Source organism: Vicugna pacos, chromosome 13 (assembly GCF_048564905.1).
Source record: "Vicugna pacos chromosome 13, VicPac4, whole genome shotgun sequence".
In the NCBI taxonomy this organism is placed as follows: Eukaryota; Metazoa; Chordata; class Mammalia; order Artiodactyla; family Camelidae; genus Vicugna; species Vicugna pacos.
In genome coordinates, this window is record NC_132999.1 from 63,559,630 (window position 1) to 63,586,351 (window position 26,722).

Sequence of the window (26,722 nt, forward strand, 5' to 3'; positions counted from 1 at the left end):
GAAAGCGGAATGACACTTCCCTGAGGCCTGGACCTTGGGGGTCCTGCCTCTGCTGGGTTCCCCCGCCCAGTCCTAGGTCGGGGCTTAGAGGAGGTACTGATCTCGAATAAGGGAAGAAGGGCGGCATTGGACCAGGAGGGACTGCTGCGTGAGCGAGGCAAGACGTGGCCCCACTCGCGCCCCTCCTGCACGCGGGGTCAGGGCAGCAATGGTTTTGATGGCGCCTACACACACCCTTGCAAGTGCTCAAGTAGGGGGGACCCTGGGTCCGCGGCCCTGCTGCAGATGGGAAGAGACGGCCTAGACCGGGATCCCAGGGGCTCCGCCATTCCCCCTCCCACCTCCATCCCGCACAGGGACAAAGGCGGGAGGTGGGACCCATAGGCGGCTTGACTCCACGGGGCGGGACGGGACGGGGCGGGGCGGTCGCCGCTGCTTCCTTAAAGCCTGGCCGCGGGCGTGGCACGCACACCACTGGCGACCGCTCGGGCCCCGCAAGAGACTACCCTCCCGGCCTGGGTCTCTGCTCGGTGTCCGGCGGGGCACAGATCTCTCACAGGCGGGCCCTGCAGCGCTGCCACTTTCCCGCCGAGCATGGGGCTGCCTCGGAGGGCAAGGGACCCGGCAGAGCTGCGCAAGGTAGGAGCCGAGGACTGGTAATGGGGGGCAAAGAGGCCGGGGCAGGGGCCTGGACTTCGACCCGAGTAACCTGGGCCCTCGCGCCCTCCTGCAGAGACTGAAGCCGCTGCTGGAGAAGCGCCGCCGCGCGCGCATCAACGCGAGCCTGAGCCAGCTCAAGGGGCTCATCCTGCCTCTTCTGGGCAGGGAGGTGAGTGCTGGGCGCACTGGGCGGGGGTGGGGGCATCCTGGGGCTCCGAGCAAAAAGACATGGCGGGCCGAGATGCCCGTGAGCGAGGAGCCAACGAGGGGACTCTAAGCGGCGCCAAAGTCTGAGCCCGGGTGGGACAGGCTCGGAGGAGCCGACCTCTCCCGGGCCACCACGCGCCCAGCACTCAGCTCCCGGCAAGAGCGCGGTGCTCACGGCGGCCTGCCAGAGGTCTGTCTTGTCTGTCCGTCTCTCTGTCCCTCTCCTGCCTGGCCGGGCGCAGAGCTCTTGCTACTCAAAGCTGGAGAAGGCGGACATCCTGGAAATGACCGTGCGCTTCCTGCAGGAGCTGCCTGCATCCTCCTGCCCGATGGCAGCGTCAAGTGAGTGCCGCGGCCCCACCCTACCGCCTCCTGGCTCCGCGCCCTGCACATCACCCCGCACTTCATGCCACTCTCCGTCCCGCAGCGCCCTGCGATAGCTACCGAGAGGGCTACCGAGCCTGCCTGGCGCGCCTGGCACGCGTGCTACTCGCCTGCCGCGTCCTGGAGCCCGCCGTGAGCACTCGCCTGCTGGAGCACCTGCGCCAGAGGGCGGCAGGAGCCACCCCCAACGGCGTTTCCGCGGGGGACTCCTGCGGCCCGCCCGCGCGCTCTTCGCCTCCCGCGCCCGCGCGCTCCCCGCCTCCCGCGCCCGCGCCTGCACCCTTACCGCCTGCGCCTCCCTGCGGCCCTGGCCTCTGGCGGCCCTGGTAGCCCCCTGGCCGATCCACGGACCCTGCTGACTGCGAGGGACCTGGAGTGCTGGAGAGACTGAGGAAGCTCTGGGTGGCGACTGCCGTTCCCACCAAGAAGGAGCATCCTGGTACCTACAATCAGGCCAGACCCCGATGTTGGTGATCCGTGTGGCAGACTGAAATCCATGGGGGCTCAGGAAATAAGAGGAGAGACCCAGCCTCAGCTCCACCTTGGGGACGTCTGGACTGGAGGTAAAGGGGCAGGTGGCTGCAGGGGGAGTAAGACACCCCCACCCCAAGTTGGTGGAAGAACTCTAGAAACTGGGCCAGAGACAGCTGCCCAGGCAGCCGACACACCTGCCCCGGAGCTGGCAGCAGCCAAAGGGCTGGGCCAGGAGCTTGCCTGAGCCAGGTGCAGCCATCTGGCCACTGCTCTCCCAGCCCTGCTTGGACCTGCCTCCTCACCAGCTCAGCCTGGGAATCTCTGGACATACAGCAGCAGTGGCCTGAGGGACCCTGTGAGCTGGGGAGCCTTGACCTCCACTCCTGGGCTCTCCCGCCTACAGCTTCTAATTGAAAGGACAGGATGCAGCCAGGGCTCTGTGTCCCTGGGGGCAGGGGCTTCCTTAGGTAGTCTTGGGAAGGATTTATTTCCCCAAACAGTAAGTTAACACCTGTGTACCACACACCAGGCCAGGTGGTGTTGGGGTGTGAGGAAGGGGTTGGACAAGAATGAGGGTGCCCTGTGGCCTCAAGGAAGCTTGAAGCCTCGAAGGGCCGGGGGCCAGCCCAGAGCTGGTGCCAATGTGAGGTGAGCAGGGCCTGTGTCCTGGAGCAGCAGAAAGTCATGGGATGACAGCAGGTTAGAGAGGAATCACCTTTCCTTGTTTCGTCTTTCGAACTGCTCTCCGTTATTGTCAGGACAGGTTCCTGGAAGCAGCTTGTTCTGAAGACGTTTCTTTCTTACCCACGGAAGCCAGAAAGCCTTTGAGGACTCAGGGAGGGGCCTGCAGAACTCAGCGGTGGGGGCTCAAGAGAAGGCAGAGTGCCTGGGCTCCCCTCCACAGTTGTGTTCCCACCATCTCTTGGGGATACTCTGAGCACTCGTGGGAGGTTGGGGGGTCCTCTCCCCAGTCCCCAGTCCAATAGCCTATGCGAGGGACCAGGCCACTGGGGACGCAACGACAGAGCTGATAGGGGTGGAGAGGGGGTGTCACTAAATTGAACTATGCTACATAAACCCATGATGACCTAGGAGCTGATTCACGTGGCAGGAGGTGGGGAAGCTGTGGGCCTGACTGAAGAAGTCAATGTTAGGACAACAGGGTGAGCCCCCAGTGAGGTGTGCTGTCCTACTGCCTGTCTGGGTCCAGTTGGCTGGACTGTAAGCTCCTGGAGGGCAGGGCTGGGGCTGAGTGTACTTCTTTGTCCCCCGAGGAATTTGGCACGTGGGGGTGCTCAATAAAGATCGTGAGCTAATGAGCGGGTGACGTGCTTGTCCACACTCTACTCAACCCTGACAGCTTCGCTTTTGCCTCAACTCCTTCCCTCAGATCCCCATTATCACTGGGGATGGCGTCCCCCCAGCGCCTGTGCTCCCCAGAACCAGTGTGGAGGAGGGTGTGGAGAGCAGGGAGGGCAGTTCCTGGGAGTGCAAGCCTGCTCTCCTGAGCTGCGAAGACCGGGTGAAGGATGCGCAGGTAACCCATAAGCCCAAGCCCCGCATGTGAGTTCAAGTTTCCTCCTTGCGTCAAAGACTCCCATTGGGCACCCACTGGGCAGGCTCCTTGTCTCCATAAATAAGAATTTTCCATATGAGTTTAAACTCTGTAAGAACTGGCCAATCAGAGGCCCCTCTCCTCCTTCCAGCCACATCTGCCATTTCTCGCTTTCTGAGCCCCAGCTGGGTCCCCAGCCAGGTGATTCTCACTGACCTGAACCCAATCAAGCCAGAATACAGTCAGGGAGCTGGGTGTGGAGGTAGGCCAGTGACTCACAGGGTCAGGCATTCTGGGGAGCTGGGCCCTGGCAAGGAACTGAGACGTGCCTTGGTGGGTGAGGTTCTGGGCCCAAGGTGAAAAGCCAGTTTCCCAGCAGGTATGTGCAAGAGCTGCCTAGAAGGCATTGCCTAGCTGGTACTCCGAGTGGGGCTTGTGAAATAGAGATGCCAGCATCCTTCCTCCACAGGGCAGAATGGGCTTTTTCTCTGTGGGAGGGAGGCTACCTCACTTGGGGCATTTAATGATCCTTAACAAGGCTCACACAGTGCCCAGTGGACAGCCCTTGCAAAGGTCCCGTGATGAGTCTAACTCTGTCTGGTTATCATGCTTGGCTGGAGGTAAGGCTCCTGTGTCTCTCATAAACCAGTCTGTGAAATGGTCCAGTGACCCAAGGACAACCAGAGCACTCAGATGCCTGGGAGACTCAGGCTGGGGCCAGGCCCCCCTCCGTCCCCCGGCACCAGTTAATTTGGAGAACTTGTTTCCACGAGTGAGAATAAAGAGGTTGCCAAGGAGGACTCCTCTAATAAATATTTACAAGTTGCTCTGCCTGAGAAACCCAGACTCAGGATGAGACTTCCACTGGTTTACCTGGAACAAGATCAGAATTAACGTAGCCTGCGGGAATGCCTGGAAAAATCTGCAGCTCTGCAGAACCCTCCCCACCATGCTTTGAGGTGACCACTCTGGGGACAGTGGTGGCATAAAGGGGGCCCTCCCCATCGTGTGCAGGGAGCCCCCTCCTTCTCAAAACATCAACAGACAGCCATATTTACTTTTTAAAAACACCCCAGTTTGCTATAGCCACTCCAGAGAACTAAGCTCCCCAGTAGTGTTATTTCCCTTGGTTTTACTTCTTGCCTGGCCCCCTTCCCAGTGTGGCTGAGTCTCTAGGGTGCTGAGCATGTGCCTGTGTGCGTGCGTGTGTCTCTGTGCAGCCAGGGTGTCTGCCCTGCAGAGAGCTGCCTGGGCATGTGACGTTGGGGAGAAGGCAGCCACCCAAGGAGGATTGCCAGTGAGCAACTAGTTTCACTCAGAGTTTTGAGAGGCCCTGGCAAAGCCTCAGGCATTTAAAGCAGCTATAATAAAACTCTGTATGGTTTCAGGAGCGTGAGAAAGGCACTAGAGGGCATGCCCTCTGTGCACTCGTGGTCTCTTGTCACCCAATTTCCACTGGGGGGCAGTAGGGAGCAAAGATCAGAGGCTTGTCCTCGGATGCCACTTTATGAGCAACAGGTTCCTGGCCTAGGGGTGGAGGAAGGAGATTTCTAGCTGAATATGTGCCCACTGCTGTTCTGTTGTGGAGGAAGGCCTGGAGAGCCAAGTGTCTTGGTGCTCAGTGTATTTAAAAACCTCGGGAAGCACAAAGTTCTTAAAGAACAAAGAATCATCCTGGACCTCAGAAATCAGAGGCAGGTTTTATGGGGACTACATTTTGAGGTCTTCTGCAAGAAAACTAAAATAAAATGATGAATACTGACTTAGGGTAAAGGCGAATATATATTCAGAATGAAAAAACAAGTCACTTTGAACTAGTGGTGCCTGCAGAGTGACGTCCCATCCCTTTTGGTTTCTCCTTAAGCAATTTACCAACACACTTCCACAGAAGTGCTTCCTGGTGAGAACCCTGGCCTCCCCTCTGCTCCTCGAACCTTCCACTACTCTGTCCTTGCTTGTGGGCAGATTTAAGCATAAGCCTCATCAGCCTCAAGGTGAATCCATCTCTGCCCAGAGTGGACTTGGTCCCCTGCAGTGACAGTAACAAGACAAATGCCTTCCGTTAGCTCCCTCCATTTGTTTCAGGCTCTGTATTACAAGGTGTAGATTTACACAAGCATTTACAGCATTCACAGCAATTTTTTATCCCTTCACACCTCACTGGGAAGCTAGTGAAATGCAGATTTCCAGGTCCCACCTCCAGGGGTTCTGTTTCCCTTTGTCTGAGTCAATAGTCTCATAATGTATACCTGAGGCCAGGTTAATCTGCTCGAGTAGAGAGGCCATATCTGAGTATGGGACAGCCAGGGGCTGGGCTGGGGGAATGGGGAGTTAGCTTGCAGTAGGTACAGAGTTTCCATTTTGCAAAATAAGAAGAGTTCTCGAGATGGATGGTGGTCATGGTTGCACAACAATGTGTTCTAAATGCCACTGAACTGCACGCTTAAAAATGGTTGAGATGGTAAAGTTTTGTGTATTTTACCACCAAACAATAAAGAGATACCGTGCCTGGAACTGGGGCTACCACTTGACTGAGTCTGCGGTAGGCTGTCCTCCCAGATCCATCTGGTTTTCACAGGAACCAGACTGATCAGTTAAATTAAGCTTTAATGCATCCTTCACCCACTCTTTTTTGGGGGGGTAGGTAATTAGGTTTATTTACTTATTTTTTGATGGAGGTACTGGGGATTGAGCTCATGACCTGTGTATGCTAAGCACGTGCTCTACCACTTGAGCTATATTCTACCTCGCAGAGTACCTCTATTTAAAAAAAAGAAATGAAGAATGACATAGGAAGTATTCAATTAAGAGACACAGATTTTCCCACTATGCTTTCATTCATTGTTTTCATGTCTGTTTTATCTACCTTTGTCTTCTCTTTAATTCCAGCTTTAAAACATATTGTACTGAGTTTTTTATTTTCCCAACCTCATTAATACGACCTTGTCGTGTTTGGCTCAGGTACAGAAAGCCGTAGGGTCCTATAATGTGGATGGAGCAGTGCAAACAAAACTCAAGTGTGGTGGGGGAGAGGGTAGAGCTCAGTGGCAGAGTGCATGCCCAGCATGCACAAGGCCCCGAGTTCAGCACATCCACCAAAAGTAATACATAGATAAACCTAAATACCTCCTTGGAAAAACATTTTTTTTTAAATTAAAACTCAGGTGGAAAACCCTCACAGATTCTCACCGTTCTATATTCTTATAATTCACATGTGGCAATACTGTTTTCCTGTAGCTCAGGTGCAATTATCTAAACCTTAGGAAATTGCCGATTTCAAGTTTTACACTTGACCTACCCCATGACGGTGAGTCTCAGAATTAACATGGGGGCTGTGCCAAACATGAAGTCTCTGGATTCCAATTACACACTGGGGGACTAGAGAAATGACCACAGTGTCCGCACACTCAGTGGACCCATTGTGAGCCAGAAAGGGCCAAGAATCCACTTGTAACCTGGCCTCCACCATGTCCCCACTCTAAGAGGGACATGTGATGACACTTGGGAGCTCTGAGGATCAATGTGAACTCAGATCCTACATCCAATGGCCCTGGCAGTGTCCGCACACTCACCTCCCCTGGGGTAGAGTTAAACAAGCAAGTGCCATACGTTTCTTACGGGGACGACTCGGGGGAAGCTTCACTACAGACCTTTGCTCCCAGTTGCAGGGTCCGGAACCAGCCTTCCTTCAGTAGGTTCTGGATCCAAAAACTGTCTCAGGTCTGGAAGGCCGGCAAGGGATCATTACTTTTTATCAGGGCCAGTGCCGCAGTCTCTGGTGATCCATCCTTTCACTGTTTAATTGTTTCCTTTAATCATACAGACTGAGCAGTGCCCTTGTTGGCTGGCCGTCTATTTTGCCCCTCGGTAGACCAGGTTCTCTTCATTGTCTCCATAACTCTCTGTGGGTCAGGTCTCCCTGGCCGCCACCCTGTCTTGGCCACTTACTACAATAATTCTGATCTCTTGGCTTCTGACAGTTAAGTGCTGTCACCAGGCCTCTGCTGTTTGGAATCCGTCATCCAGGGACGACAGGGATCCCGGTCCTGTGATGGCGTCTCGGACTGTTGGCCACCGCTTTGCTTCTTAGTGATGCTGGTGCACCTTCACCCTTTCCATCCTATTAGTTTGCTGAATGGTTTATCCTTAGAGAAGCCTACGCATCGGGCTTTCCCCCAGCTTTATGTAGCACGTCCAGTGTCGCAGGGCCCCTTCTCTAGCCTTTCAAGCACAGTTGGCCTCACTCGTTCAAGCCATTGTCTCCTGCAGGCTACTGGGAACCATCTTAGCAGCATGATCACACCATCTCAACACCAGGGCGATAAATCCCGTATCCTGGGACGGGGCTTCCAGAGCAATACATCTCCCTTACTCAACCCTTTTCCACTCTCTTTGACTCACCACCCTCGAATCCAGTCCCAAGCGTTCTCTCTAGAACCTGAGGCTCCTTTGGGGTCTGGTCCCTGTCCTCTGTTATCAGGCCCAACATTCCCCAGCTGGGTTATGTCATAACTTAACTCTAATTACTAGCCTAGTGTCTGGGAGCGGAGGGACACAGAGCCCAAGAGGTTCATGTTGGCCTGCAGTGGTGTGGCCAGTTTACTTTCTATCCAGTTTCTACCTCACTCACATTTCTTTACCTCCTGATATATCTGTTTAGGGCATCTCTTTCCACTAATACACCAGGGGTGGTGGGTTGGGTAGTATCCTCCTAAACATTCAAACCCACCTAGAGCCTCAAAATGTGGCCTTATTTGGGAACAGGGTCTTTGCAGATGTAATTAAGCGAAGACAAGGTCACACTGGATTAGGGTGGGCTCTAAATCTGATGACTGGTGTCCTCATAAGGAGAGGAGAGGACACAAAGGGACGCGGAGATAAGATGGTCACGTGGAGATGGAGGCAGAGATTGGAGTGATGCAGCCACAAGCCAGAGACCAAGGGGGGCCACCAGAAACTGGAAGAAGCAAGGAAGGATTCTTCCCTAGAGCCTCCAGAGGGAGCATGGCCCTGCTGACACCTTGACTTAGGGCTTTTAGTCTCAGAGCTGTGAGAGGGTAAGTTTTCATCGTTTGAAGCCACCCAGTTAGCAGCACTTTGTTCTGGCAGCCCTAGGAGATGAATATTCTTGGTATACCAGTTAACTGTTGCCAAAAGACATTTAAAAATCAACTTTATGGAGGAGAGGGTGTAGCTCAGTGGCAGAGTGTGTGCTTAGCATGCAGGAGGTCCTGGGTTCAATCCCCAGTACCTCTTCCAAGTATAAGTAAGCAGAGAGTAAGAATGAAAAAGGTAAATGACATTTTGATATAATTGTCAAATAATTTTTATCCATGGACTCCCCTGAAAAGGTCTCAGGGACTTCCAGGGGTCCACAGAGCACATGCTGGAAACTGTTGACGTAGTACAGTTATCTTTAAGAAAACAAAATCTGGAGACGGTATGGAATCATGAAAAAATGCAACTGAAAAGAGGGCAGGAACAGAAGAAAAAAAGAGCAAAGGACAGGGGGAAGAAACAGAAAAACAAGCTGCAAATGAAAGCTTTAAACCCAAGCATGTAAATGGTCTAAGTGCTCCAAGTCAAAGGCAGATTGTCAGACTGCATAAAAATGCAAGCCCCTGCTACAATATGCAGCTTTCTGAGAAATGCATTTTAAACATAGACAGAAGATTGTGATGGTTAATTTTATGTGTCATCTGGACTGGCTGCATGGTGCCCAAATTAAACATTGATTCTGGGCGTGTCTGTGAGGGTGTTTCCCAGGGAGATGAGCGTTTGCATCTGTGGACTCAGTGAAGTAGATCACCTTCCCCAGGGTGTGTGGGCACCGTCATCCAGTCCATTGAAGCCTGGATAGAACAAAGGAGGAGGAAGGAGAAAATTGCCCTTTATTCTGCCTCACTGCTGGCGCCAAGACATCCCATCTCATCATCTCTGACCCCTGGACTGGGATTTACACAACTGGCTCCCCCAGTTCTCAGGCTTTTGGACTTTGACTAAATCATGCTACTGGCCATGCTGGTTGGTATTTCAGATTGCAGACGGCAGATTGTGGGACTTCTCAGCCTTCATAATCATCATGTAAGCCAATTCCTCATAATCTCATCATAAATCTCTCTCTGTCTCCTTCCCTACCTACCTACCTATCTACCTACCTCCTACTGGCTCTATTTCTTTGAAGAACACTGACTAATATAAAGATATACCATATTAACACTAATCAAAAGACAGCTGAGAAGCCACATTAATATCAGACAAGATAGATTCCAGAACATGAAATATTAGCGGTAAAGTGAGACATCTCACAATGATAAAAGAGTTATTTCATTGAGAAGACATAAAAATTCTAACTACATATGGGCTTAGTAACAAAACTTCAAAATACACAAGCAAAAACTGAGAACTAAAAGAAATATGCAATGCCACTATGACAGGGATTTCAACACTCTTGTCAGAGTAATTGATAAAACAAGTAGAAAGAAAATCAATAAGATTATAGAAGACTTAAACAATACTATCAACAACCTTGACCTAAGTGACTCTTATAGAGTCACCCAATCACCCCATCCCACCCAATAATGGCAGTCACTAAGATAGAACATAGCTAGGCTTTCAAATAAGTCTCAATATATTTAAAGGGCAGGAAACTATACACAATATTGTCTTTGATTACAGCAAAATTAAATTAAAAATCAATGACAAAGAGGGGGAAGGGTGTAGCTCAAGTGGTAGAGTGCATGCTTAGCATGCATGAGGTCTTGAGTTCAATCCCCAGTACCTCCACTGAAAAACAAAATAAATAAGTAAACCTAATTACCTCCCCCCCTGAAAAAAAAATCAATGACAAAGATATCTAGAAAATCCCCAGATACTTGGAAATTAAACAACAGACTGATAATATCAGAACATGGCAAGGATACCTTCTTTCACAGGGATTAAACATTGTACTAGAGGTTTTAGCTGGGGCAATACGGCAAGAAAAAGATACAACAATAAAGAACACTTACAACTTGATAATTAGACAAATAGCCCCATTTTAAGAAAACAAAATTTTGAACAGACACTTCATAAAGAAATATATACACAAGGCCAGTAAGTGTAACCAAGCAGGACCCTATTGTCCTCATTGGGGACCATCTGATATCTGTAATGGTGTTTGTAACTGCTTAACTATATAATGTTTTAAAGGGTTTTTTTCATGCTCTTGCTGATCAGGGTTGGGCTGGAGAGGAGGGTTTGGGTGGTCTGCCCAACCCCCTCATGATGTTCTGTGCAGGGATCATACTCAGTGCCTTGCTTCTGCCCCCAGTGCCCTGCTCCTGACCCCAGTACCATCCTCTTGAACCTAGTGCCCTCCTTTTGACCCCTTGTGGTTCCCTTGTATCCTGTTGTTGGAGGTGTAGGTCTCAGCCCACAGCAGGAGGTCCCAGGCCTCAGCCTGTTTAAAAGGCTAAAAGCATTTATCAACTTGACCTTAAATTGCACAAGTTTTTTCTAGAGCTCTTTTCCACAGAGCCCCTTCCTATGCATCCTTTGTTCTAGGCATGAGAATATTAAGAGAATCCCAAAGCTGGAGGTGAACTTCATACCCAGCAGAGGGAAGGGGACCACTGCTTCTGCAAAAAGAAGAGCAACTTTGCAACAATTTGTTACCCTGTATGTAATCTCTATGGAAACTAACCCCACCCCTTGAACTCTGGAACTTTTACCATAAAACCCCCTGCCTTTTCTTCCCCAGAGACTCATAGTCTTAAGGGCTTTAGCCCACTGTGACCTCCTTTGCTTGGCAAAGAAATAAAGCTACCTTTTCTACTTTATCTAAAACTCTGTCCTGGAGCCTCAATTTGGCAAACAGGGTACAGAGGCTGTGTTTTGGCAACATAAGCACATGAAGAGATACTCAACATTATTAGTTATCACAGAAATGCAAATTAAGACCACAATGAAACATTACTGCACATCCACTAGAATGTCAGAAATTAAAAAGTCAGTTAAGCACCTAGAATTTTAAAATGACAAATCAGACTAGACTAAAATCCTAGAACTTCTGTCCATCATATGATACCATCAAGGGAGCAAAAATGCAACACACATTAGGGAGAAGGTATGTGCAATGCACACACCTGACAAAAGACTAATATCTAGAATACATGAAGAACTCTATTTCTTGTTGATTGTAAATCAATTAGAAAGAGACAGAAAACACAACAGAAAAACAGGCAAAAGATCCGAACAGGCACTTCACCAAAAATGATAATCAAATGGCAATGAGGGTCAATTTTACTAGTTGTCAGAAAAGTGAAATTTAAAACCACAATGAGATATCACCAAACATTCATTAGAATGGCTCCAGTAGAAAAGACATATAATACCAGATATTGCTGATAATGTGGAACAACTGGAACTCTCATACCTGGTGACTGGAGTGTCCATTGGCACATCCACTTAGGAAAACTCTTCACCGTATTTACTAGAGCTCAGCATACGCAAGTTTTCTGACCCAGCTGTTCTACTCAAAGGTGTGGACCCATCAGAAATGCATATATACAGTCACCAAAGCCTGTGCACAGGTGTTCATAATGACACTCGTCACATGAGACCACAGGAAACACCATAAACGCCCAGCAAGGATGAAACACTCAACACAAAGGTGGTACGTGGAATACTAGCCACACATGTAAAAGTACGTACCATAGGGATTCCCTTTACATAAAGTTAATAAGCAAGTAACACTAATCTCTGGTGCTAGAGGTTGGATGGTGGACTTTTAGTGTGAAGCTGTTCTGGCAACATTTTGTTTCTTACTTCGGGAGTGTGAAAACCAGTAAAAGGAAACCTCACTAAAATGGAGTCAGAAGGCCAGATGGGGACTTCTCAGGCAGTACCACTCAACATCAATTACAGGAAGAATTGTCAATTATGGACCCCGACAGAAGAACCATCAGCAGGAAAGGATCATCAAATACAGGCTCCTACAAGACATCAGCTACCCCAGCAACTCAGCCAATGAGACACCGGCATCACCCCACACTGTTAGTGTTCTTCAATGGACTTTCATTCAAAGCACCCCCTCCCAACCTCCTCCTATTTTCTCCATGAAATAAGATTCTTCTTCTTTGTTTGTTGGACTTCCCTACAGCTTTTGTTCTGGCTGACTTGTCCTGAATTGCAAGTCTCTGCTATTCCTGAATAAACCCATTTTTACTGGTAAAAATAACTGTTTTATTTTTAAGGTCAGCAGGAGCTAGTTATATAGGTTTGTTGTGTTTATGAAAATTTGTCAAAAGTACACCTAAATTATGTGCATAATTTGGTATGCCATTTTTGCTTTGAGAAAAAGTTTTAACATATAAGACTAATATGTGTCATTTTTCTGTGTTTTTCTCCAGCTACGTTCAGCTGCACAGTTGCAGGCACGGAATAGGGGATAAATTGGAATTAACCAGGGCTGTGAATTCGTCAAGCAAGAAGTACAAGGAAGCCAGAGAGGGATCAGGGGGTTGAGGGTTTGTGCACAGGAAGGTTAGAATAACTGGCCCAGGTAAGAAGGGAGAAGAGCACACACTGGTCGGGGTTGAGGCCAGGGAGGAGATGGCTGGGCTGGTGGGGTGAAGGTGTGGCGGAGCTGAAGGATGGTTGGAGCTGCGTAGTGGAGGGATGAGGAGGAAGATGGTGGTGGTAGTCAGAGAGACAGAGTCTGAGACTGAGATTTTGGAGAAGCTGTCCTCGCTGGCAATGTTAAGGTCAAGGTGAGATCTTGGGAACACACAGCTGAGACAGAGTGGAGGGAAGTCGAGACTGTTGCAAGAGAAGCCGGGCAGTGGGAAGATTGAAATCACTGTGCTACATGGGGAGCAGGCTCAGAGAAAGGGACCGCATTCCGGGAGAAATTCGAGGCTACAACCTCTTTGGGATTGGAAGGCTGCAACAAGGAAAGGTAACGGATGGTGTATTCTGAGCACAAGAGAGTCCAAGGAAAATGGTCTAGGAACAATGAGGAGCGAGGACACCACTTTTGAGAAACTCCGGGTTAAAAGTGTAAAGACCCCTCATATTAGTACAAGGGAATACGCCACAGCGGCAAACATACACTGACTGCTGCCGCACGTAGCAATTACTGCTCCCCTGATGTTGTAGCCAGTTACTGATTGCCTTTACGCAGGAGGAGTGCCAGCACCTGTGAGCAGGGGGCAGGAGGGAGACTTCTGGAGGGCTGGAGACATTGTCTGTCTTTATCTAGGGGGTGGTTTTCACGGGTGTGTTTATTTTATCATAACGAATTGAGCTGTACCATTATAATTTGTGCACCTTTCTGCATGTATGCTTTACTTATAACTATGTAGTTGGTTCCTGTACTGTGTGGTATCAAGGTATGACGGTGGTGCCCAGTACACAGCCTGGTACATACGAGATGCTCCATGAATATCTGTTGGGTGCATGAGAATAATAATCATTAGTTAGTTATAATGTCAACTACCATTTATTAACCCCTCCCAAGTGCCAGGCACTTTCCTCAATGATTTATATGTAACTCATTTAATCCTCATGAAAACTGTGATATAGATATATATTTTCATAAGTTTTCTATATAAAAACTCTATGAAATATATATATTTTTTCCACCAAGGTAATAAATGCCGTTTATAAATTCTTTGAATTTACATAGTGATTCAATATATTAATATCTTGTGAACTTCAAAAAACCAAACACATGTACAGTAGTATTATAAATGAAGGGGAGGGGAGGATATAGCTCAGTGGTAGAGTGTGCGCTTAGCAGGCACGAGGTTCTGGGTTCAGTCTCCAGTCCCTCCTGTAAATAAACGAGTAAATAAACCTAATTACCTCCCACCTCAAAAATTTAAAAAAATAATAAAGGAGAAGGAAACCTTACAACTGTGAGAACACACAAGTGTTCTCATTAGGTAGTATTGAGCTAGACAAACTTTTGTTATCTGTCACCTGAAATGGCTCACAACTATGGAATGCCCATTGTGACAAACGTGTCAGCACAGAGTGTTCCCTACATTCCTTATATACACTATTATTACCCTCATTTTGTAGATGAGGAAACTAAAATACATAGAGGTCAGGACACTTATCCAAGGACACACAGCAAGGGGGGCTGCCTGGAGGTGGGTTCACATTGAGGGGCTCCAGATCCCTCCATCTTTTTTTTTTAATTTATTTTTTATTTTTTGTGGGGGGAGGTGATTAGGTTTAATTACTTTTTTAGAGCAGGTACTGGGGATTGAACCCAGGACGTTGTACATGCAAAGCACGTGCTCTACCACTTGAGCTATACCCTCCCCACCAGATCCCTCCATCTTAACCTCTTCACCAAACTTCACCTCCCTGTTACTGGTTATGAATCCCCTTCAGGACATTCCCACTGATATCAAATCCAACTTGTGTTACTATAACTGCTGGGAAAATAAGAGTTCTGCTTACTGGACATTTAGATGAGCATTTAGTCACCTGGACATTTAGATTTGGGGCTTTCACCCAAATCTCTGTCCAGGCATCAGCTTGGTGGCAAAGCCGTCTTTCTCTGGGGAGCCTGCAGAGAACGGGATCACTTTTAGGCTTCAGCCTCTGCCGGAGTGGGGCTGGCTGCCTGGCAGGAGTGCCCCTCTGAGGGTTCCTCAGAACTCACACATCCGTGTGGAGCTCAATTTAAGCATCTCTAGCAAATAAAAGCCCTTTGGCTCTTTGAACAGCAATTACTTGATGCATGAAATCAATGTCATTTTTCTCCAGGCTCTTCAGAAACATGTAAGTATACCCCAGTTTTTTATTATCATGTGTCAGAAAAAACAGAACTACCTTGATTCTGCGTGGCTTTTGTTGTAATCAAGAGGTTCCTGATATAAATTTTGAGCAAGGGAAAGTTTATTCTGGTTTTAGCAAGATCTCAGGGCTGGTGGAGCCCAGGCTAGGGCCTGGCTAGCCAAGAGTGGAGGTTTAGGAATTCACTCAGCCCCTAGGTGGGGCCACCGAGCTTCCGACTCGGAGCTCAAGCGCCTGGCCAGCCTCCTGCAAGGGACAGGGACCTCTCATGAGCCAAACTCATTCTAGAGATCTCCTCTCAAAGACCCATTAATGTGCAGGCACTGGGCATGGCTATAATTCTAGATTTAAAACCTGACCTACTTAAAGTCGAAGAGATGATTTCTAAACGCTTCATTTGGTAAATGAACCTACGCCTGTCCTAAACTTGTGGGTGTTTTTCTTCTCTGTATAATGACCCATTTGTTCTAGGCTTGCCCTCTTGGATTATGTGTCCTGCTTTCATATGGTTCGTTGATTAGTTTTAGGTTTCCTCCAAGAGTTCATTCTGGGATCAGAGCCCCAGGGCTCGATTTTAAAAGGTGTGAGGAGAGGGGTTCAAATGAGCTCGTGGGGTCTGTTCTCTAAGCAGCCTCTGCGGTTCCCTCGAGCTTGTCCTGCCGTGTGAACTCAGGGCTGCACTTCCGTGTCTAGGTGTATCCTGTCGACAACATGAGGATCTTGTCCACTCAGCTCAGTGGACCAGAGGCACAGTCATGAAGTGTCCAGCATCTTTTAAGAGGGAAAACACAAGTCTCTAGTAAAACAGCTAAATATTATCAACAGTAAATAGACAAGCTGTGTGAGCAGCGGGCCCAGGTCCCTCTCTCCTGTCCGATGCCCAAGAGGACGGAGGTCGGGGGGCCTGGAGAATCCCGCAGTGTCCCGCTCCAGCATGAATGAACCCCAGCTTGAACTAGTGGGAGTCTTCTTCCTGGACCCCAGTGAGAGTGTTCCGGCCACTAGCCTTTTCTCTGTAGCTTTACCACTTACTCATGTTTTTCTAACAGAGTTATTTATTTATTTATTTATTCTTAGCAAATTTATTTTGTTTAGGTTTTTTTGGGAGGTGGGAATTAGGTTTATTTAATTTTTAAAAAATGGAGATGATAGGAATCGAACCTAGGACCTTGTGCATGCGAGGCTTGAGCTATACTCTCCCCCCTGTTCTTAACTGATTCAAATTATATGATACAGTATCACCAACTACGGCCACCATGTTATACAATAGGTCCTCAGACCTTATTCCTCTTATAGCTGAAAATTTTTACCCTTTTACCAGCCTCTCCCTATTTCCCCCAATTCCCAGCCCTGGCAGCCACTTTCCTACTCTCTGTTTTGATGAGTCTGACTTTTTTTTAGCATTCCACATATAAGTAATACCATGCAGTATTTGTCTTTCTCTGTCTGGCTTATCTCATTTAGCATAGTGCCCTCAAGGTCCATCCACGCTGACTCAAACAGCAGGATTTCCTTCTTTTTCGTGGCTGAACAATACGCATATACCCATCTCACGTTTTCCTGATCATTCGGGAAATGGACCTGGATTGTTGGACACTTGGGTTGTTTCCACATCTCGGCTATTGTAAATAATGCTGCAATGAACATGAACGTGCAGATATCTCTTTTGAGTTAATGGTTTTGTTTTCTTTGGATATATACCCAGAAGTGGGACTGTGGGATCAAATGGTAATTTATTTTTTTAAGATATATATTTGAACTTTTCTTTTTTAAATTTTGTTGTTGTTGTTGGGGGAAGGTAATTAGGTTTATCTCTTTATTTTTAGAGGAGGCACTGGGGATTTAACCCAGGACCTCATGATGCTAAGCATGTGCTCTACCACTTGAACTATACCCTCCCCCCAGTTCTATTTTTAATTTACTGGTATTACTGTTTTCCTTAGTGACTATACCCACTTACATTCCCACCAATAATGTGAAGGGTTCCCTTTCTCTGCGTCCTGGCCAACACTTGTTACCTCTTATCTTTTTGATAACAGCCTAACTAGCGTGTTAGACCTGTGCATGCATGGGTTAATACGGCATATATCCTTTTTGATCTTCCTGCTGTTCCTCGCCATTGTGAATCTCCCTTCTGTGTGTACGTGAAGGTCACTGTTTTCATGGCCATTTGTTATTCCACTGATGAGTACTACAGCTTACTGAGCCAGCCGACTGTGGATGGGCATTTTCGACTAGTTTGGGGTTATCACAAACAGCGTTGCTATGAATCCTCTTTGAAATGTATGTGAGTGGATTCCTGCTCAGTATATAGGGTATAAACCTAGTAGTGGATTTGCTGGGTCAAAGGTACAACTATTTTCAACCTACATAATTATTTTCTGTTATTTTCCAAAGAGGTTGTACCAATTTATATTCCACCATCAGTGTATAAGAATTCCTGTTGCTTCGTATCTATTACTCCATAATTACATAAAAAATAATAAAATAGATAAGTGGTTAGATGCTAACACTACGAAAATATATAAATGAAAAATGAAAGCCTTAACCCTTAGTCTTTTTCCTCAAAGGTTACCAGTGTCAACAGTTTCTTAAGTATCTTCCCATAAAATTTTGAATAGATTATTTAAATAATCTATTGAACTTCTTATGATAAATTTGTGGACAACACGTCTAGTCCAAAGAAAGGCTGTGCAAATTAAATATCTGCTGCTGTTGGTAAACCTCTCTTGATCCAATCATTTGTATAATATTTATTGAGCACTTACTGTGTACTCTTCTGGGAGCTTGGGATGTAGCAATGAACAAAACAGTAAAAAAATTCCTGCCCTTATGGAAAATACATATTAGTTGGGGGATACACACTAAATCCATGAGTAAAATATATGTTAAGTGGTGGGTGCAAAGGAGAAAAAGAAGGCAGTGAGGAGGACAGGGAGTGTGGAGGAATTGTAATTTTAGATAGGGTGGCCAGGGGAGGCCTTATTTAGGAGATACTAAAGACTTGAGAACTTGAGGGGTGAGCCCCGTGATGCCTGAGGGAAGAGTGGTCTGGGTGAATCCTAGGGCTATGAAAGAGGTTAGATGGTGGCTGCTAAGTGAGCAAGGGGTAGAGATGAGGCCAGATGTCCAGAGGTAAGCGTGGGCAGATTCTTGAATGCCACAGGGAGGAGTGATCACACTCTAGACTTATTCTGAATGTGAAGCCGGCAAGATTTGCTGATGGGTTGGATGTAGGGTGTAAGAGAAATAGGGGAGTCTAGAGTGACTCCTAGATCGTTAGTATGAGCAATTGGAAGGAAGGGACTGTAATTTATCAAGATGGGGAAGACTTTAAGAGGAGCAAGTTCTGGGGGAGTGTGAGATGCCTACTGTGCAGTGGGACTGAGGCATGGCCTGGGCAAGGGGACAGGTGAGGCTGAAATTTAGGGGAGAAGTCTGGGCTGGAGATATGTGGTAGTTGTTTTCTTTTTAATTTAATTAATCAATTATTTTGTGGGGGAAGGTAATTAGGTTTATTTATTATTTTTAGCAGAGGTACCCGGGATTGAACTCTGGAGCTAGGCACATACTCCACCATTTATACCCTTCTCCCCCGTGGTGGTTGTTGAATAGATGAGTTTTAAAGCAACGAAACAGGTTGAGACCTCAAGTCCAAGCACTGCTTGCTAGAGGGTTCTCTGAAGTCCTGGGAGAAAGTAGGTGAGGGGGACAGGCAGAGCAGGCTAAGCAGAGTGGCCAAAAAGTAGGCATATGCGGCAATGAGTAAGGGTTTCAAGAACAGAGAGATCACATCTGCTCAATGCTGTTGAGAAGTCAAGTAAGATGACTTCTGACAACAGATTATTGGATTTCGTAACTTGGAAGGAATTAGTGATCTTGAAAAATTGAGCAGCAGAGACAAAAGCCAGAAGGGAATGGGTTCCAAAGAGAATGGGAGGTGGGAAGAGGGGAGAGGCTGTTTGCATAAACAGCTCTGTTGAGATGTTTTGCTGAAATAGAGGGATAGAAATGGCCCAGTAGCTTGAGAAGAAAGTAGAAAAAGAAACTAAAGTGGGAGGGTAAGAGATCATGAGAGATAAGTGTAAATCCACCGGCACCATTGCAAAAATAACTTACGATGTAAGAAACTGGGCTCTTCATCACTCTCCTTGGAAACAGGGCAACATCATAAACAACTGGCAATCATATACAACTGGTTAGTTCTGGAGCACCATTTTCAAGTTCTCAAGTCTTCAGTATCTCCTTCTAAATAAGGCCTTCCTTGGCCATCCTATCTAAAATTACAGTTCCTCCACAGTAACACCTGGCTGAGCTGTTATCTCTCCTGGCTTCCTCTTCCACTGGAGATGTCACACGGATGTTGACTGATTGCTGTCTTGGGCCAATGGGTAGCCACACCCTTTCCCACAGGTACAGATGTTGCTCCAGGTCACTTTTTCTCCCCGCCCTCTGGCAGGGACCTGGCTATTTAATTCTGAACCACTCAGCCCATTTCCCAGACTAGGAATTTAGTATAGTATGTGGTCAGAGACAGGCTTTTTGTGTCTTGGATTTGTCTCTCAGTCAGATTTTGAGCTTCTTTAACAGAATGCCTCCAGCTCTCACAGTGATGCACCCACCTCTGCAAGTAGGGCAGGGCCAAGATAAACCCTCTTTCTATTGCACCCACGGTCTAGGAAGGGCTATCGAGAGAGACAGAATGTTTGAGCAGGGAAGGTGAGCACACAGAGGAAGAAAGGCCCTAACTTATTAACTTGCTACAGCCCTTACAGTCATTACTTCACTTAATCTTCCCAAAGTTCAGGAAGGTGACTATTATCACACCCATTTAACAGAAAAGGAAACTGCCTTGCTTAAGACTCCCAAACTGGTTATTACTCCTGGGTCCCAAGATATCAAATCCATCCATTTCAGGGCCCATACGGGGAAGAGGTGGTGGTTAAAGAGGCTTGGTGATCCTAGGTACTCGTCTCAATTTAATTCATTAATTCACACTAGAAAATGAAATTTTTAGTGTAATAATGTTGAACTCATATAGAGACATGATCTGATTTATTCCCTCTATTCCTGGGACTTACAGACACGTGGTGGGCTGCCTCCCTGGTCTAGTGCGGCAGGAGTGACCAGGATGAGGCACATTTCCTTTAGAGCTGTTTCAAGTGAGTGGGTTTTCTAGTTGTACCGGAGAGCTTGTGTTCTGTGGGTTTTATAATAAAAATTTGACTACTTTTCAAACTGAAAAATAAAAATCTGCCCACAGAAGCAATAAAGTGTTCATTGTAAAAAAAATCGGGAAAAAGTCAAATCTCACATAGAGTAAAAAGCTCTCTGAAATTCCAGCACATACATGTGAGCACCTTTTCCTTCTTCTTTTGGGTGGATTTTGTGACCCTGATTGGGCCTGAACTCCACTACAGGGCACACGCTGTGACAGAACAGATCAGAATCTTTAGGGCTCCTCACTGTGGGATGCGCACCCCCAGGCAAACGCTCAAGCTCTCGGGAAGAATTTCTGGAATAACCCCGACGAGGTTTGCAGCTGGCGGTGTATACGGATCCCAGTTCCTGGCTTCTCTCCAGCAGCTGCGTGCTGCTGTAGAGGCACTCGCTGTGGCCTAACGGTTCCTGGCTCCTGGCTCCGGGTTTTGTGCACCCACGTGCCTCCCAGCTCGGCCATGAATGCTCCTTCACAGGAAGCTGACTCCAATTTCCTCTCAGGGCCGAAGAGAGTAAGGGGAGAGCCGGACGCGGCTTCCCGCGAGCCTTTCCGCCCGCACAGCCGCAGGGCCTCCGCGCTCGCCCTTGCCGCCTCGTGGGCGCGCCCCTGGATCCCCGAGCTGCCGGGCTGGGGCACGCCCTACACAAACACGAGCCGCACGGGGTGAGACTGACCCTCGCGGCCCCCTAGCCCCGCGCCGGCACCGCCCAACCGCCGCCGAATCTTCTGGAAGCGGCGCCGCGGAACGGCCCTGCAGCCACCAGAACCGGACGCCGGAGGAAACGGCGGCGGCCGGCGGGGCGGGGCGACGGCAGGCGCGAGGGGCGGGGCATCGCAGGAGGCCGCGTTCAATTCGCCGCCGGCGCGCAGGCCCCGCCTCTCAGGCTCCATGGCTCCACCTCCCCCCTCCCCCTCCATGGCGCCACCCGGGCTCATTCATTCCGACCCGGGCCTGATAGACACCTGCGCTCTCCCTCAGCCGCCCGCCGCCGTCACCGCTGCCGCCGGCACGGCCAGTATGTCGAGCCCCGCCGCCGAGACCCCGTCCGCCATCCAGATCTGCCGGTAAGAGGGGCGCGCGGCAGGCGGGGAGCCAGAACTCCGGGTCGACGCCCTGGCCTGGCCGACCCCCACCGGCCCCGCACCCTCCCCTCCCCAGTCCCCGCCCCCGCCGGGCCGGTCACCTCCGGGCCCCGCCCGCCGCGGCCGGGATGCGCCTCGGTGCCGCAGAGCCGGCATCTTCCCCGCGCACCGCCCCGCCGGCCTCCAGCGCATCTTCCGTGCGGCGCCGCGGTCACGCAGGCCGTTTGCCGGAGAAAGCGGCGAGGCGCCCTTCCCCGGGCGAGGGTCCCCCCGCGCCCCGCCCAGCTCCGCCCGCCCAGTGCCCGAGCGCGCCGGAGCCCCACCCAGGTCCAATGAGCCCCCTAATTCGGAGTCGTTATCCGGGCGGTGGTGCGAACCCAACCGGATCCCCCGACCTGTGCAGCGCAAGTAACCTGCTCGCTTGGCGGCGTCCGGAGCCCATTGAGCCCATCCGTGGGTGCCCGACTGGGGAGGGGCTGCGGATATACAGTCCCTTCAGTGCATTGCCTCGGTTTGGGGTGGGGGGCGACTGTTAACAGGAAGAATAGGAAGTACCCTTGCCCTGTAACAGTTCACTGCTAAGAAGAGAGAACGGTCCATTAAGCCTGGAAGCACCTTACACAATGGGGGCAAAGGGTCCTTGTCAGGGGACCACTCCTGCCTTCACTCCACCTGCACCGGTAGATAGAGGGCCCCGAGTACGCGGGAGATCGCGAGCTGGCTCATTTCCGAATGGAGCGGGAGGGCAGCCTCAAGGTTACCCTCCCTTCCCTCAGACAGAACGGAAGCGGGCACGGAGGTATTTGAGCCTGAGCTAAGGAAGGGCGCACAGACGCTGGGGCCTGCAACAGGGCCTGTGATGCTCCGTGCACCGCCAAGAGTGAGAGCTGCTTCCTGTTCCTCAGATTTGGAGGTTGAGCATCACACTGACCTTGGAACCAGGTCAGTTTCCTGTGGGTGTTGCCATCTCCTTGGAAGAGGCAAAGACTGGGCATACAGTAAGCGCTGCATCAAAGGGGTACCCTGAGCCCACCCCACTTCTGACCAAGTCAAAGCCCTTCCCTGCTCTCAAGGTCAGTGTTGACTTCCCCAGGGAGAGAAAATCTTTGGAGGAGCCTTGCGCCATTGGTTTGTTATTGGATTTACCTTGGCCGCACCCACTCTAAGTTCCCCTGGGAAAAATAATAGAAGTAACTGATTTGGGGAGACAGATGGGTCTGGAATCAGGTCCTTGGATCAGGCTCTTCCTCATGTTGGCCAAGTGACCTTGGGGGTCATCTTTTGTCGAGGGCTTGTAACATCTCTCATCTCACTTGGTTTGCCCAGCATCTCTGGGAGGGAGGATGGCAAAGATTGCACCACTTTTGCTGTGGAAGAGGAAATTGAGGTCCCAGGAGATCCAGCCACAAGAGCCAGAGGGCCAGCTCCTGACAGGTCTTCTGTCTCCAGATCCACATTCTTTCCACTGTGCTTCTCCCAAAAAGAAGATACTGATTTCATTCGGCTTGTGGAAGGCTGGGATTTTATTTTACTTCATCAGGATGATGAATAGCCAGTCTATACATGTTATCTTTTTAAAAACCAGCTTCTGACAGTTGACAGATCGTTGGATAACCTTAAACACTTCCATAAGTGTGCATGTGTGCTTTTTCTTATCTGTGATGCTTGCTTACTGGGCTGCCTCTAGGATACTCATAACTGCATATTGTCTCTGAAGGGCCTGAGGACATGTGGGCAGGATATTTGGCTTAGGTGAGCCTCAAGTTCCCAACGCAGCTGCCAAAGGGAGTGGGGGAGGCTGTGATGAGGCCCGTGGTCACAAAAGGCTCAGCCCAGAGAAACCCAGGACACTGGAGAACGGACATACCAGAGTGGGGAGCCCTTTAAGGACATCTGAGCTGACACCTCATGTTGAAAGAGGAGCCCTCTGGCCTAGGGCAGCCAAGCCCATGAATTTAACAAGTTTCACCAGAGCCTCCAAGGAGTGAAATGCCTTGAGGGAGGACACCGACCTGGAAAATTCAGTTCCCACCTGGGGTTCACAGTCTAGCAGGGAGAAGATGCCAAAACTCCACCATCCTGGATGACTAAGAGTGGTCATGTGCTCTCGGTTTGGAAGGAGATGTTGAAGGGATGAGGGCTCCAAAGGCTGGGGAGGGCAGTGGTTAGATTCAGCTCTGCAGCCTCAGGCGTGGGTGTGAGTTTGGCCTCTGAATTGGAGATGATAACAGTGCCACTTCAGGATGGCTGTGAGGATTAAAACCTTTGGCACAGCGCTGGGCAGTTGTAAACATGAGCTCACAGAGGATTGGGTTATCTCTGAGAGCCTGAACTTTGGAATCCAGGCCACCTTGCTGTGTTGTCTCCACCTCCTTTTGATCCAGTCCTACAGATGCAGGCTCTGGGACAGCTTTAAAAGTCTCAGAAGAGCATTTTCCTTTGGTTTATTTTGAATAACATTAATTAACATTTCGTTAATGAATTACTTTTTTGCCTGTTGGACTCAAGAGTTCTAGAATGTCAGACCCAGAATGACCCCTAGAAGCCCTCGGCCCAGCTCCATCATTTTACAAGCAGGGGAAAAAGAGCCAGAGATTAAAGACTTGGCCATGGCCTTGGACCTTGCAGGCCGAGGGAGTGAATGCAGCTGCTGGATGTTCCCTGTTGGTTGTTCCAATGGCTGTGGTTTTCCCACGGCTCAAGCTCAGGTTTACATCCGGTTGTGAGGTTGTAATGGCATCAGTGGGGGGTCCTGAGAGTTGCTCGAAATGAAGTCGAAGGACATGCCACGTACCAGGTTGTTGGAGAGTACGCTGTCCACTAGAACTTTCCGCAGCGATGGAGTTGCCCCGTGTCTGCACTGTCCAGCATGCTAGACACTAGCCACATGTGGCTACTGCATGCCTGAGCTGTGGCCAGATGCAGAGGAACTGAATTTTTAATTGCACTCATTTTAATTTATTTAATTGTGAATGTGATGGTCTCCTGTGGCTGGTGGCAACCTTATGGGATAGTGCAGTACGCAGAGGAATGTAAAAAACAGAAATCCTGATGGGCCCTGAGGGGCAGGGTTTCCTACAGGGAGCTCTCTGGGGACTGTAGGCAGCTCTCAAACAGCAGAGCTAATGGAGGGACCTTGGTGTGGACTTGACCCGGGAGATAATCTGAAATCCTTTATTTGTAGGTAGGCATGTGAGGTCTCCAAGGTTTTCTTTCCTGGGCCTTGCTTTTAGATGTAAATCTGCTAGGAAGCGTCTTGAGGTCCGGGATTGCTTTGTTCACTGCTGTACCATGAATGCCTAGCAAAGTGCCTGGTAGATACCTCAATAAAGATTAGTGGAGTGGACCTGGACTTTAGTACACGCCTGCCTCGTCTTAATTGCGTTCTACTCTGTTACACTTTGACGATAGTGCATTTTTGTTTTTACAAATTGAAGGTTTGTGGCAACTTTACTTTGTCAGGTGATGGTTAGCATCTTTTACCAATAGAGTTTTGTTAAAATTTTTTTAAAAATTGAAGTATAGATATATATTGGCTATACTTCCCATGATGTAGTTGTAAAGTGTTTTTTAAATTAAGGTATGTGCATTGTTTCCAGACATAACGCTGTTGCACATTTAATAGTGTAAACACGACTTTGCACTGGGAAGTCAAAATATTCATGTGACTCGCTTTATTGCAATATTTGCTTTATTAGAACAAAACCTGCAATATCTTTGAGCTATGCCTATATGGAATTCTTTCTCTTTGGTGCTTTGTCTTTGAGTTTACAGTGGAATTAATAAAAACATAGAATCTGAGTTACTGCGGGGTGGGTATAGCTCAGTGGTAGAGTGCATGCCTAGCATGCATGACATCCTGGGTTCAATCCCCAGTACCTCCATTAAATCAGCCAATCAATTAATCAATCAAATTACCCCCCCCACACTCCCCCTCAAAGAACCCCAAAACAAAAGAAGTTAAAAAAAGAAAAGAAGAAGAAGAATCAGAGTTACAGAAACCCTACTCAGAGCAGTATTCTGGTTCCTAAAATGATGTACAGTGCTGGCTCCCTTCCTGCTGAGATGTGGGGGCTGTGGGTGAAGATGCAGCCTTTGTAGCCCAGAGAGCCTGCGGTGGGAAGGCTGTGCCCACCCACTGCCCAGCCTCCCCCTGTGAGTGGGCCAGGCAGCCTGGCGTCGCCCTTGACTTGGCACCACAGCTGACCAGCTCCCGGGTTTCAGTCAGGCCAGGAGTTGCTTTCTCCCGGGCGGGGCTTGTTCAGGTGGGGCCGGCCTGGGGCACCTGCTCTGTGAGCCTCCTGGTCCACTTTCTTTCACTCTCAGAGGCATCCTGAGGAAGGGAGTAAATTACATGGTTCTCCCATCCGTGGGCTACATCTGAAAAACTGATGTAGCTTGTTACAAATGCTGATTTTCTGCATGCGAGTTATAGTTGAGTAGAAAATCAACAAAGTGTAGATTTTCAAACGTTTATGAGATATTTGGGGAAACTTGGAAAGTCCCTTGATAGTAAATGATACTAAGGAATTTCTAGGGTTTTTTTTCACAAATATAATTTTTAATGACAACATAATATTTTCATTGTGCACGCAGACCATAATTTTCTTAACAATTCTCCTGTAATTTAGGTGTTTTCTTTTTATACTACTTTCATTACTAATCTTCCTTTAAAATTTATTTATGTATTTATTTTACAATAGCCTATTTTTAAAATTGAAGTATAGTTGATGTACAGTATTATATGTTACAGGTATACAATATAGTGATTCACAACTTTTTAAAGATTATTCTCCATTTATAGTTATTACAAAATATTGGCTGTATTCCCCATGGTGTACAGTGCGTCCTTGTGGCTTGTTTTATACCTGATTGTTTGTACCTCTTAATCCTCCCCTCCATCTTGCCCCTCCCCCCTCCCTCTCCCTACTGGTAATCACTCATTCCATCTCTACATCTGTGAGTCTATTTCTTTTCTGTTATATTCTCTAGTTTGTTGTATTTTTTTAGATTCCACATGTAAGTAATATCTTACAGCATTTGTCTTTCTCTGTCTGACTTCACTCAGCATAATGCCCTCCGAGTCCATCCATGCTGCGCACTAGAAACTAACACAACAATTTCAATCAGCTGTACTTCAATTGAAAAGCAAACAACCAATCAGCCAACCCATTTAAAACATGAGCAGAAGAACTGAGCAGACATTCTTCCAAAACAGGAAATGCAGTTGGCCAACAGGAACAGGGAAAGTTGCTCAGCATCACTCATACCAGGGAAATGCAGATCAAAATCACAATGAGACACCACCTCACCTGTCAGAGTGGCCATCATCAAAAAGAACACAA

The 26,722-nt window shown here is 48.5% G+C and overlaps 2 protein-coding genes across 6 annotated transcripts in view; both read left to right on the top strand.

Annotated features, from left to right (window-relative positions):
- Window positions 1-484: 484 nt before the first annotated feature.
- Window positions 485-3,029, top strand: HES2 (hes family bHLH transcription factor 2). Of its 3 annotated transcripts, XR_012079769.1 has the most exons (5): window positions 485-639; window positions 734-829; window positions 1,110-1,209; window positions 1,295-1,814; window positions 2,484-3,029. XR_012079769.1 is itself a non-coding variant. In XM_031683577.2 (4 exons), exons 1-4 carry the CDS (start codon window positions 595-597, stop codon window positions 1,579-1,581), a joined length of 528 nt encoding a protein of 175 aa, XP_031539437.2. In that variant the 5' UTR covers window positions 485-594; the 3' UTR covers window positions 1,582-3,029. The 3 variants fall into 3 exon arrangements, 2 of the variants coding, with proteins under 2 accessions (XP_031539437.2, XP_072831960.1); XM_031683577.2 differs by having other exon boundaries at window positions 1,295-3,029; XM_072975859.1 differs by having other exon boundaries at window positions 1,173-1,209; window positions 1,295-3,029.
- A 17,954-nt stretch (window positions 3,030-20,983) lies between these two features.
- ACOT7 (acyl-CoA thioesterase 7) overlaps window positions 20,984-26,722 on the top strand; it is a 94,465-nt gene continuing 88,726 nt past the window's right edge. Inside the window, exon 1 of one of the 3 annotated variants that reach the window (XM_072975516.1) lies at window positions 20,984-21,359. In XM_072975516.1, coding sequence (XP_072831617.1) covers window positions 21,184-21,359 — 176 coding nt within the window. In that variant the 5' untranslated portion in view covers window positions 20,984-21,183. Of the gene's footprint in view, window positions 21,360-22,221; window positions 22,320-22,432; window positions 22,451-26,722 lie in introns of those variants that run through there. The other 2 variants (XM_072975517.1, XM_072975520.1) reach the window with 2 other exon arrangements.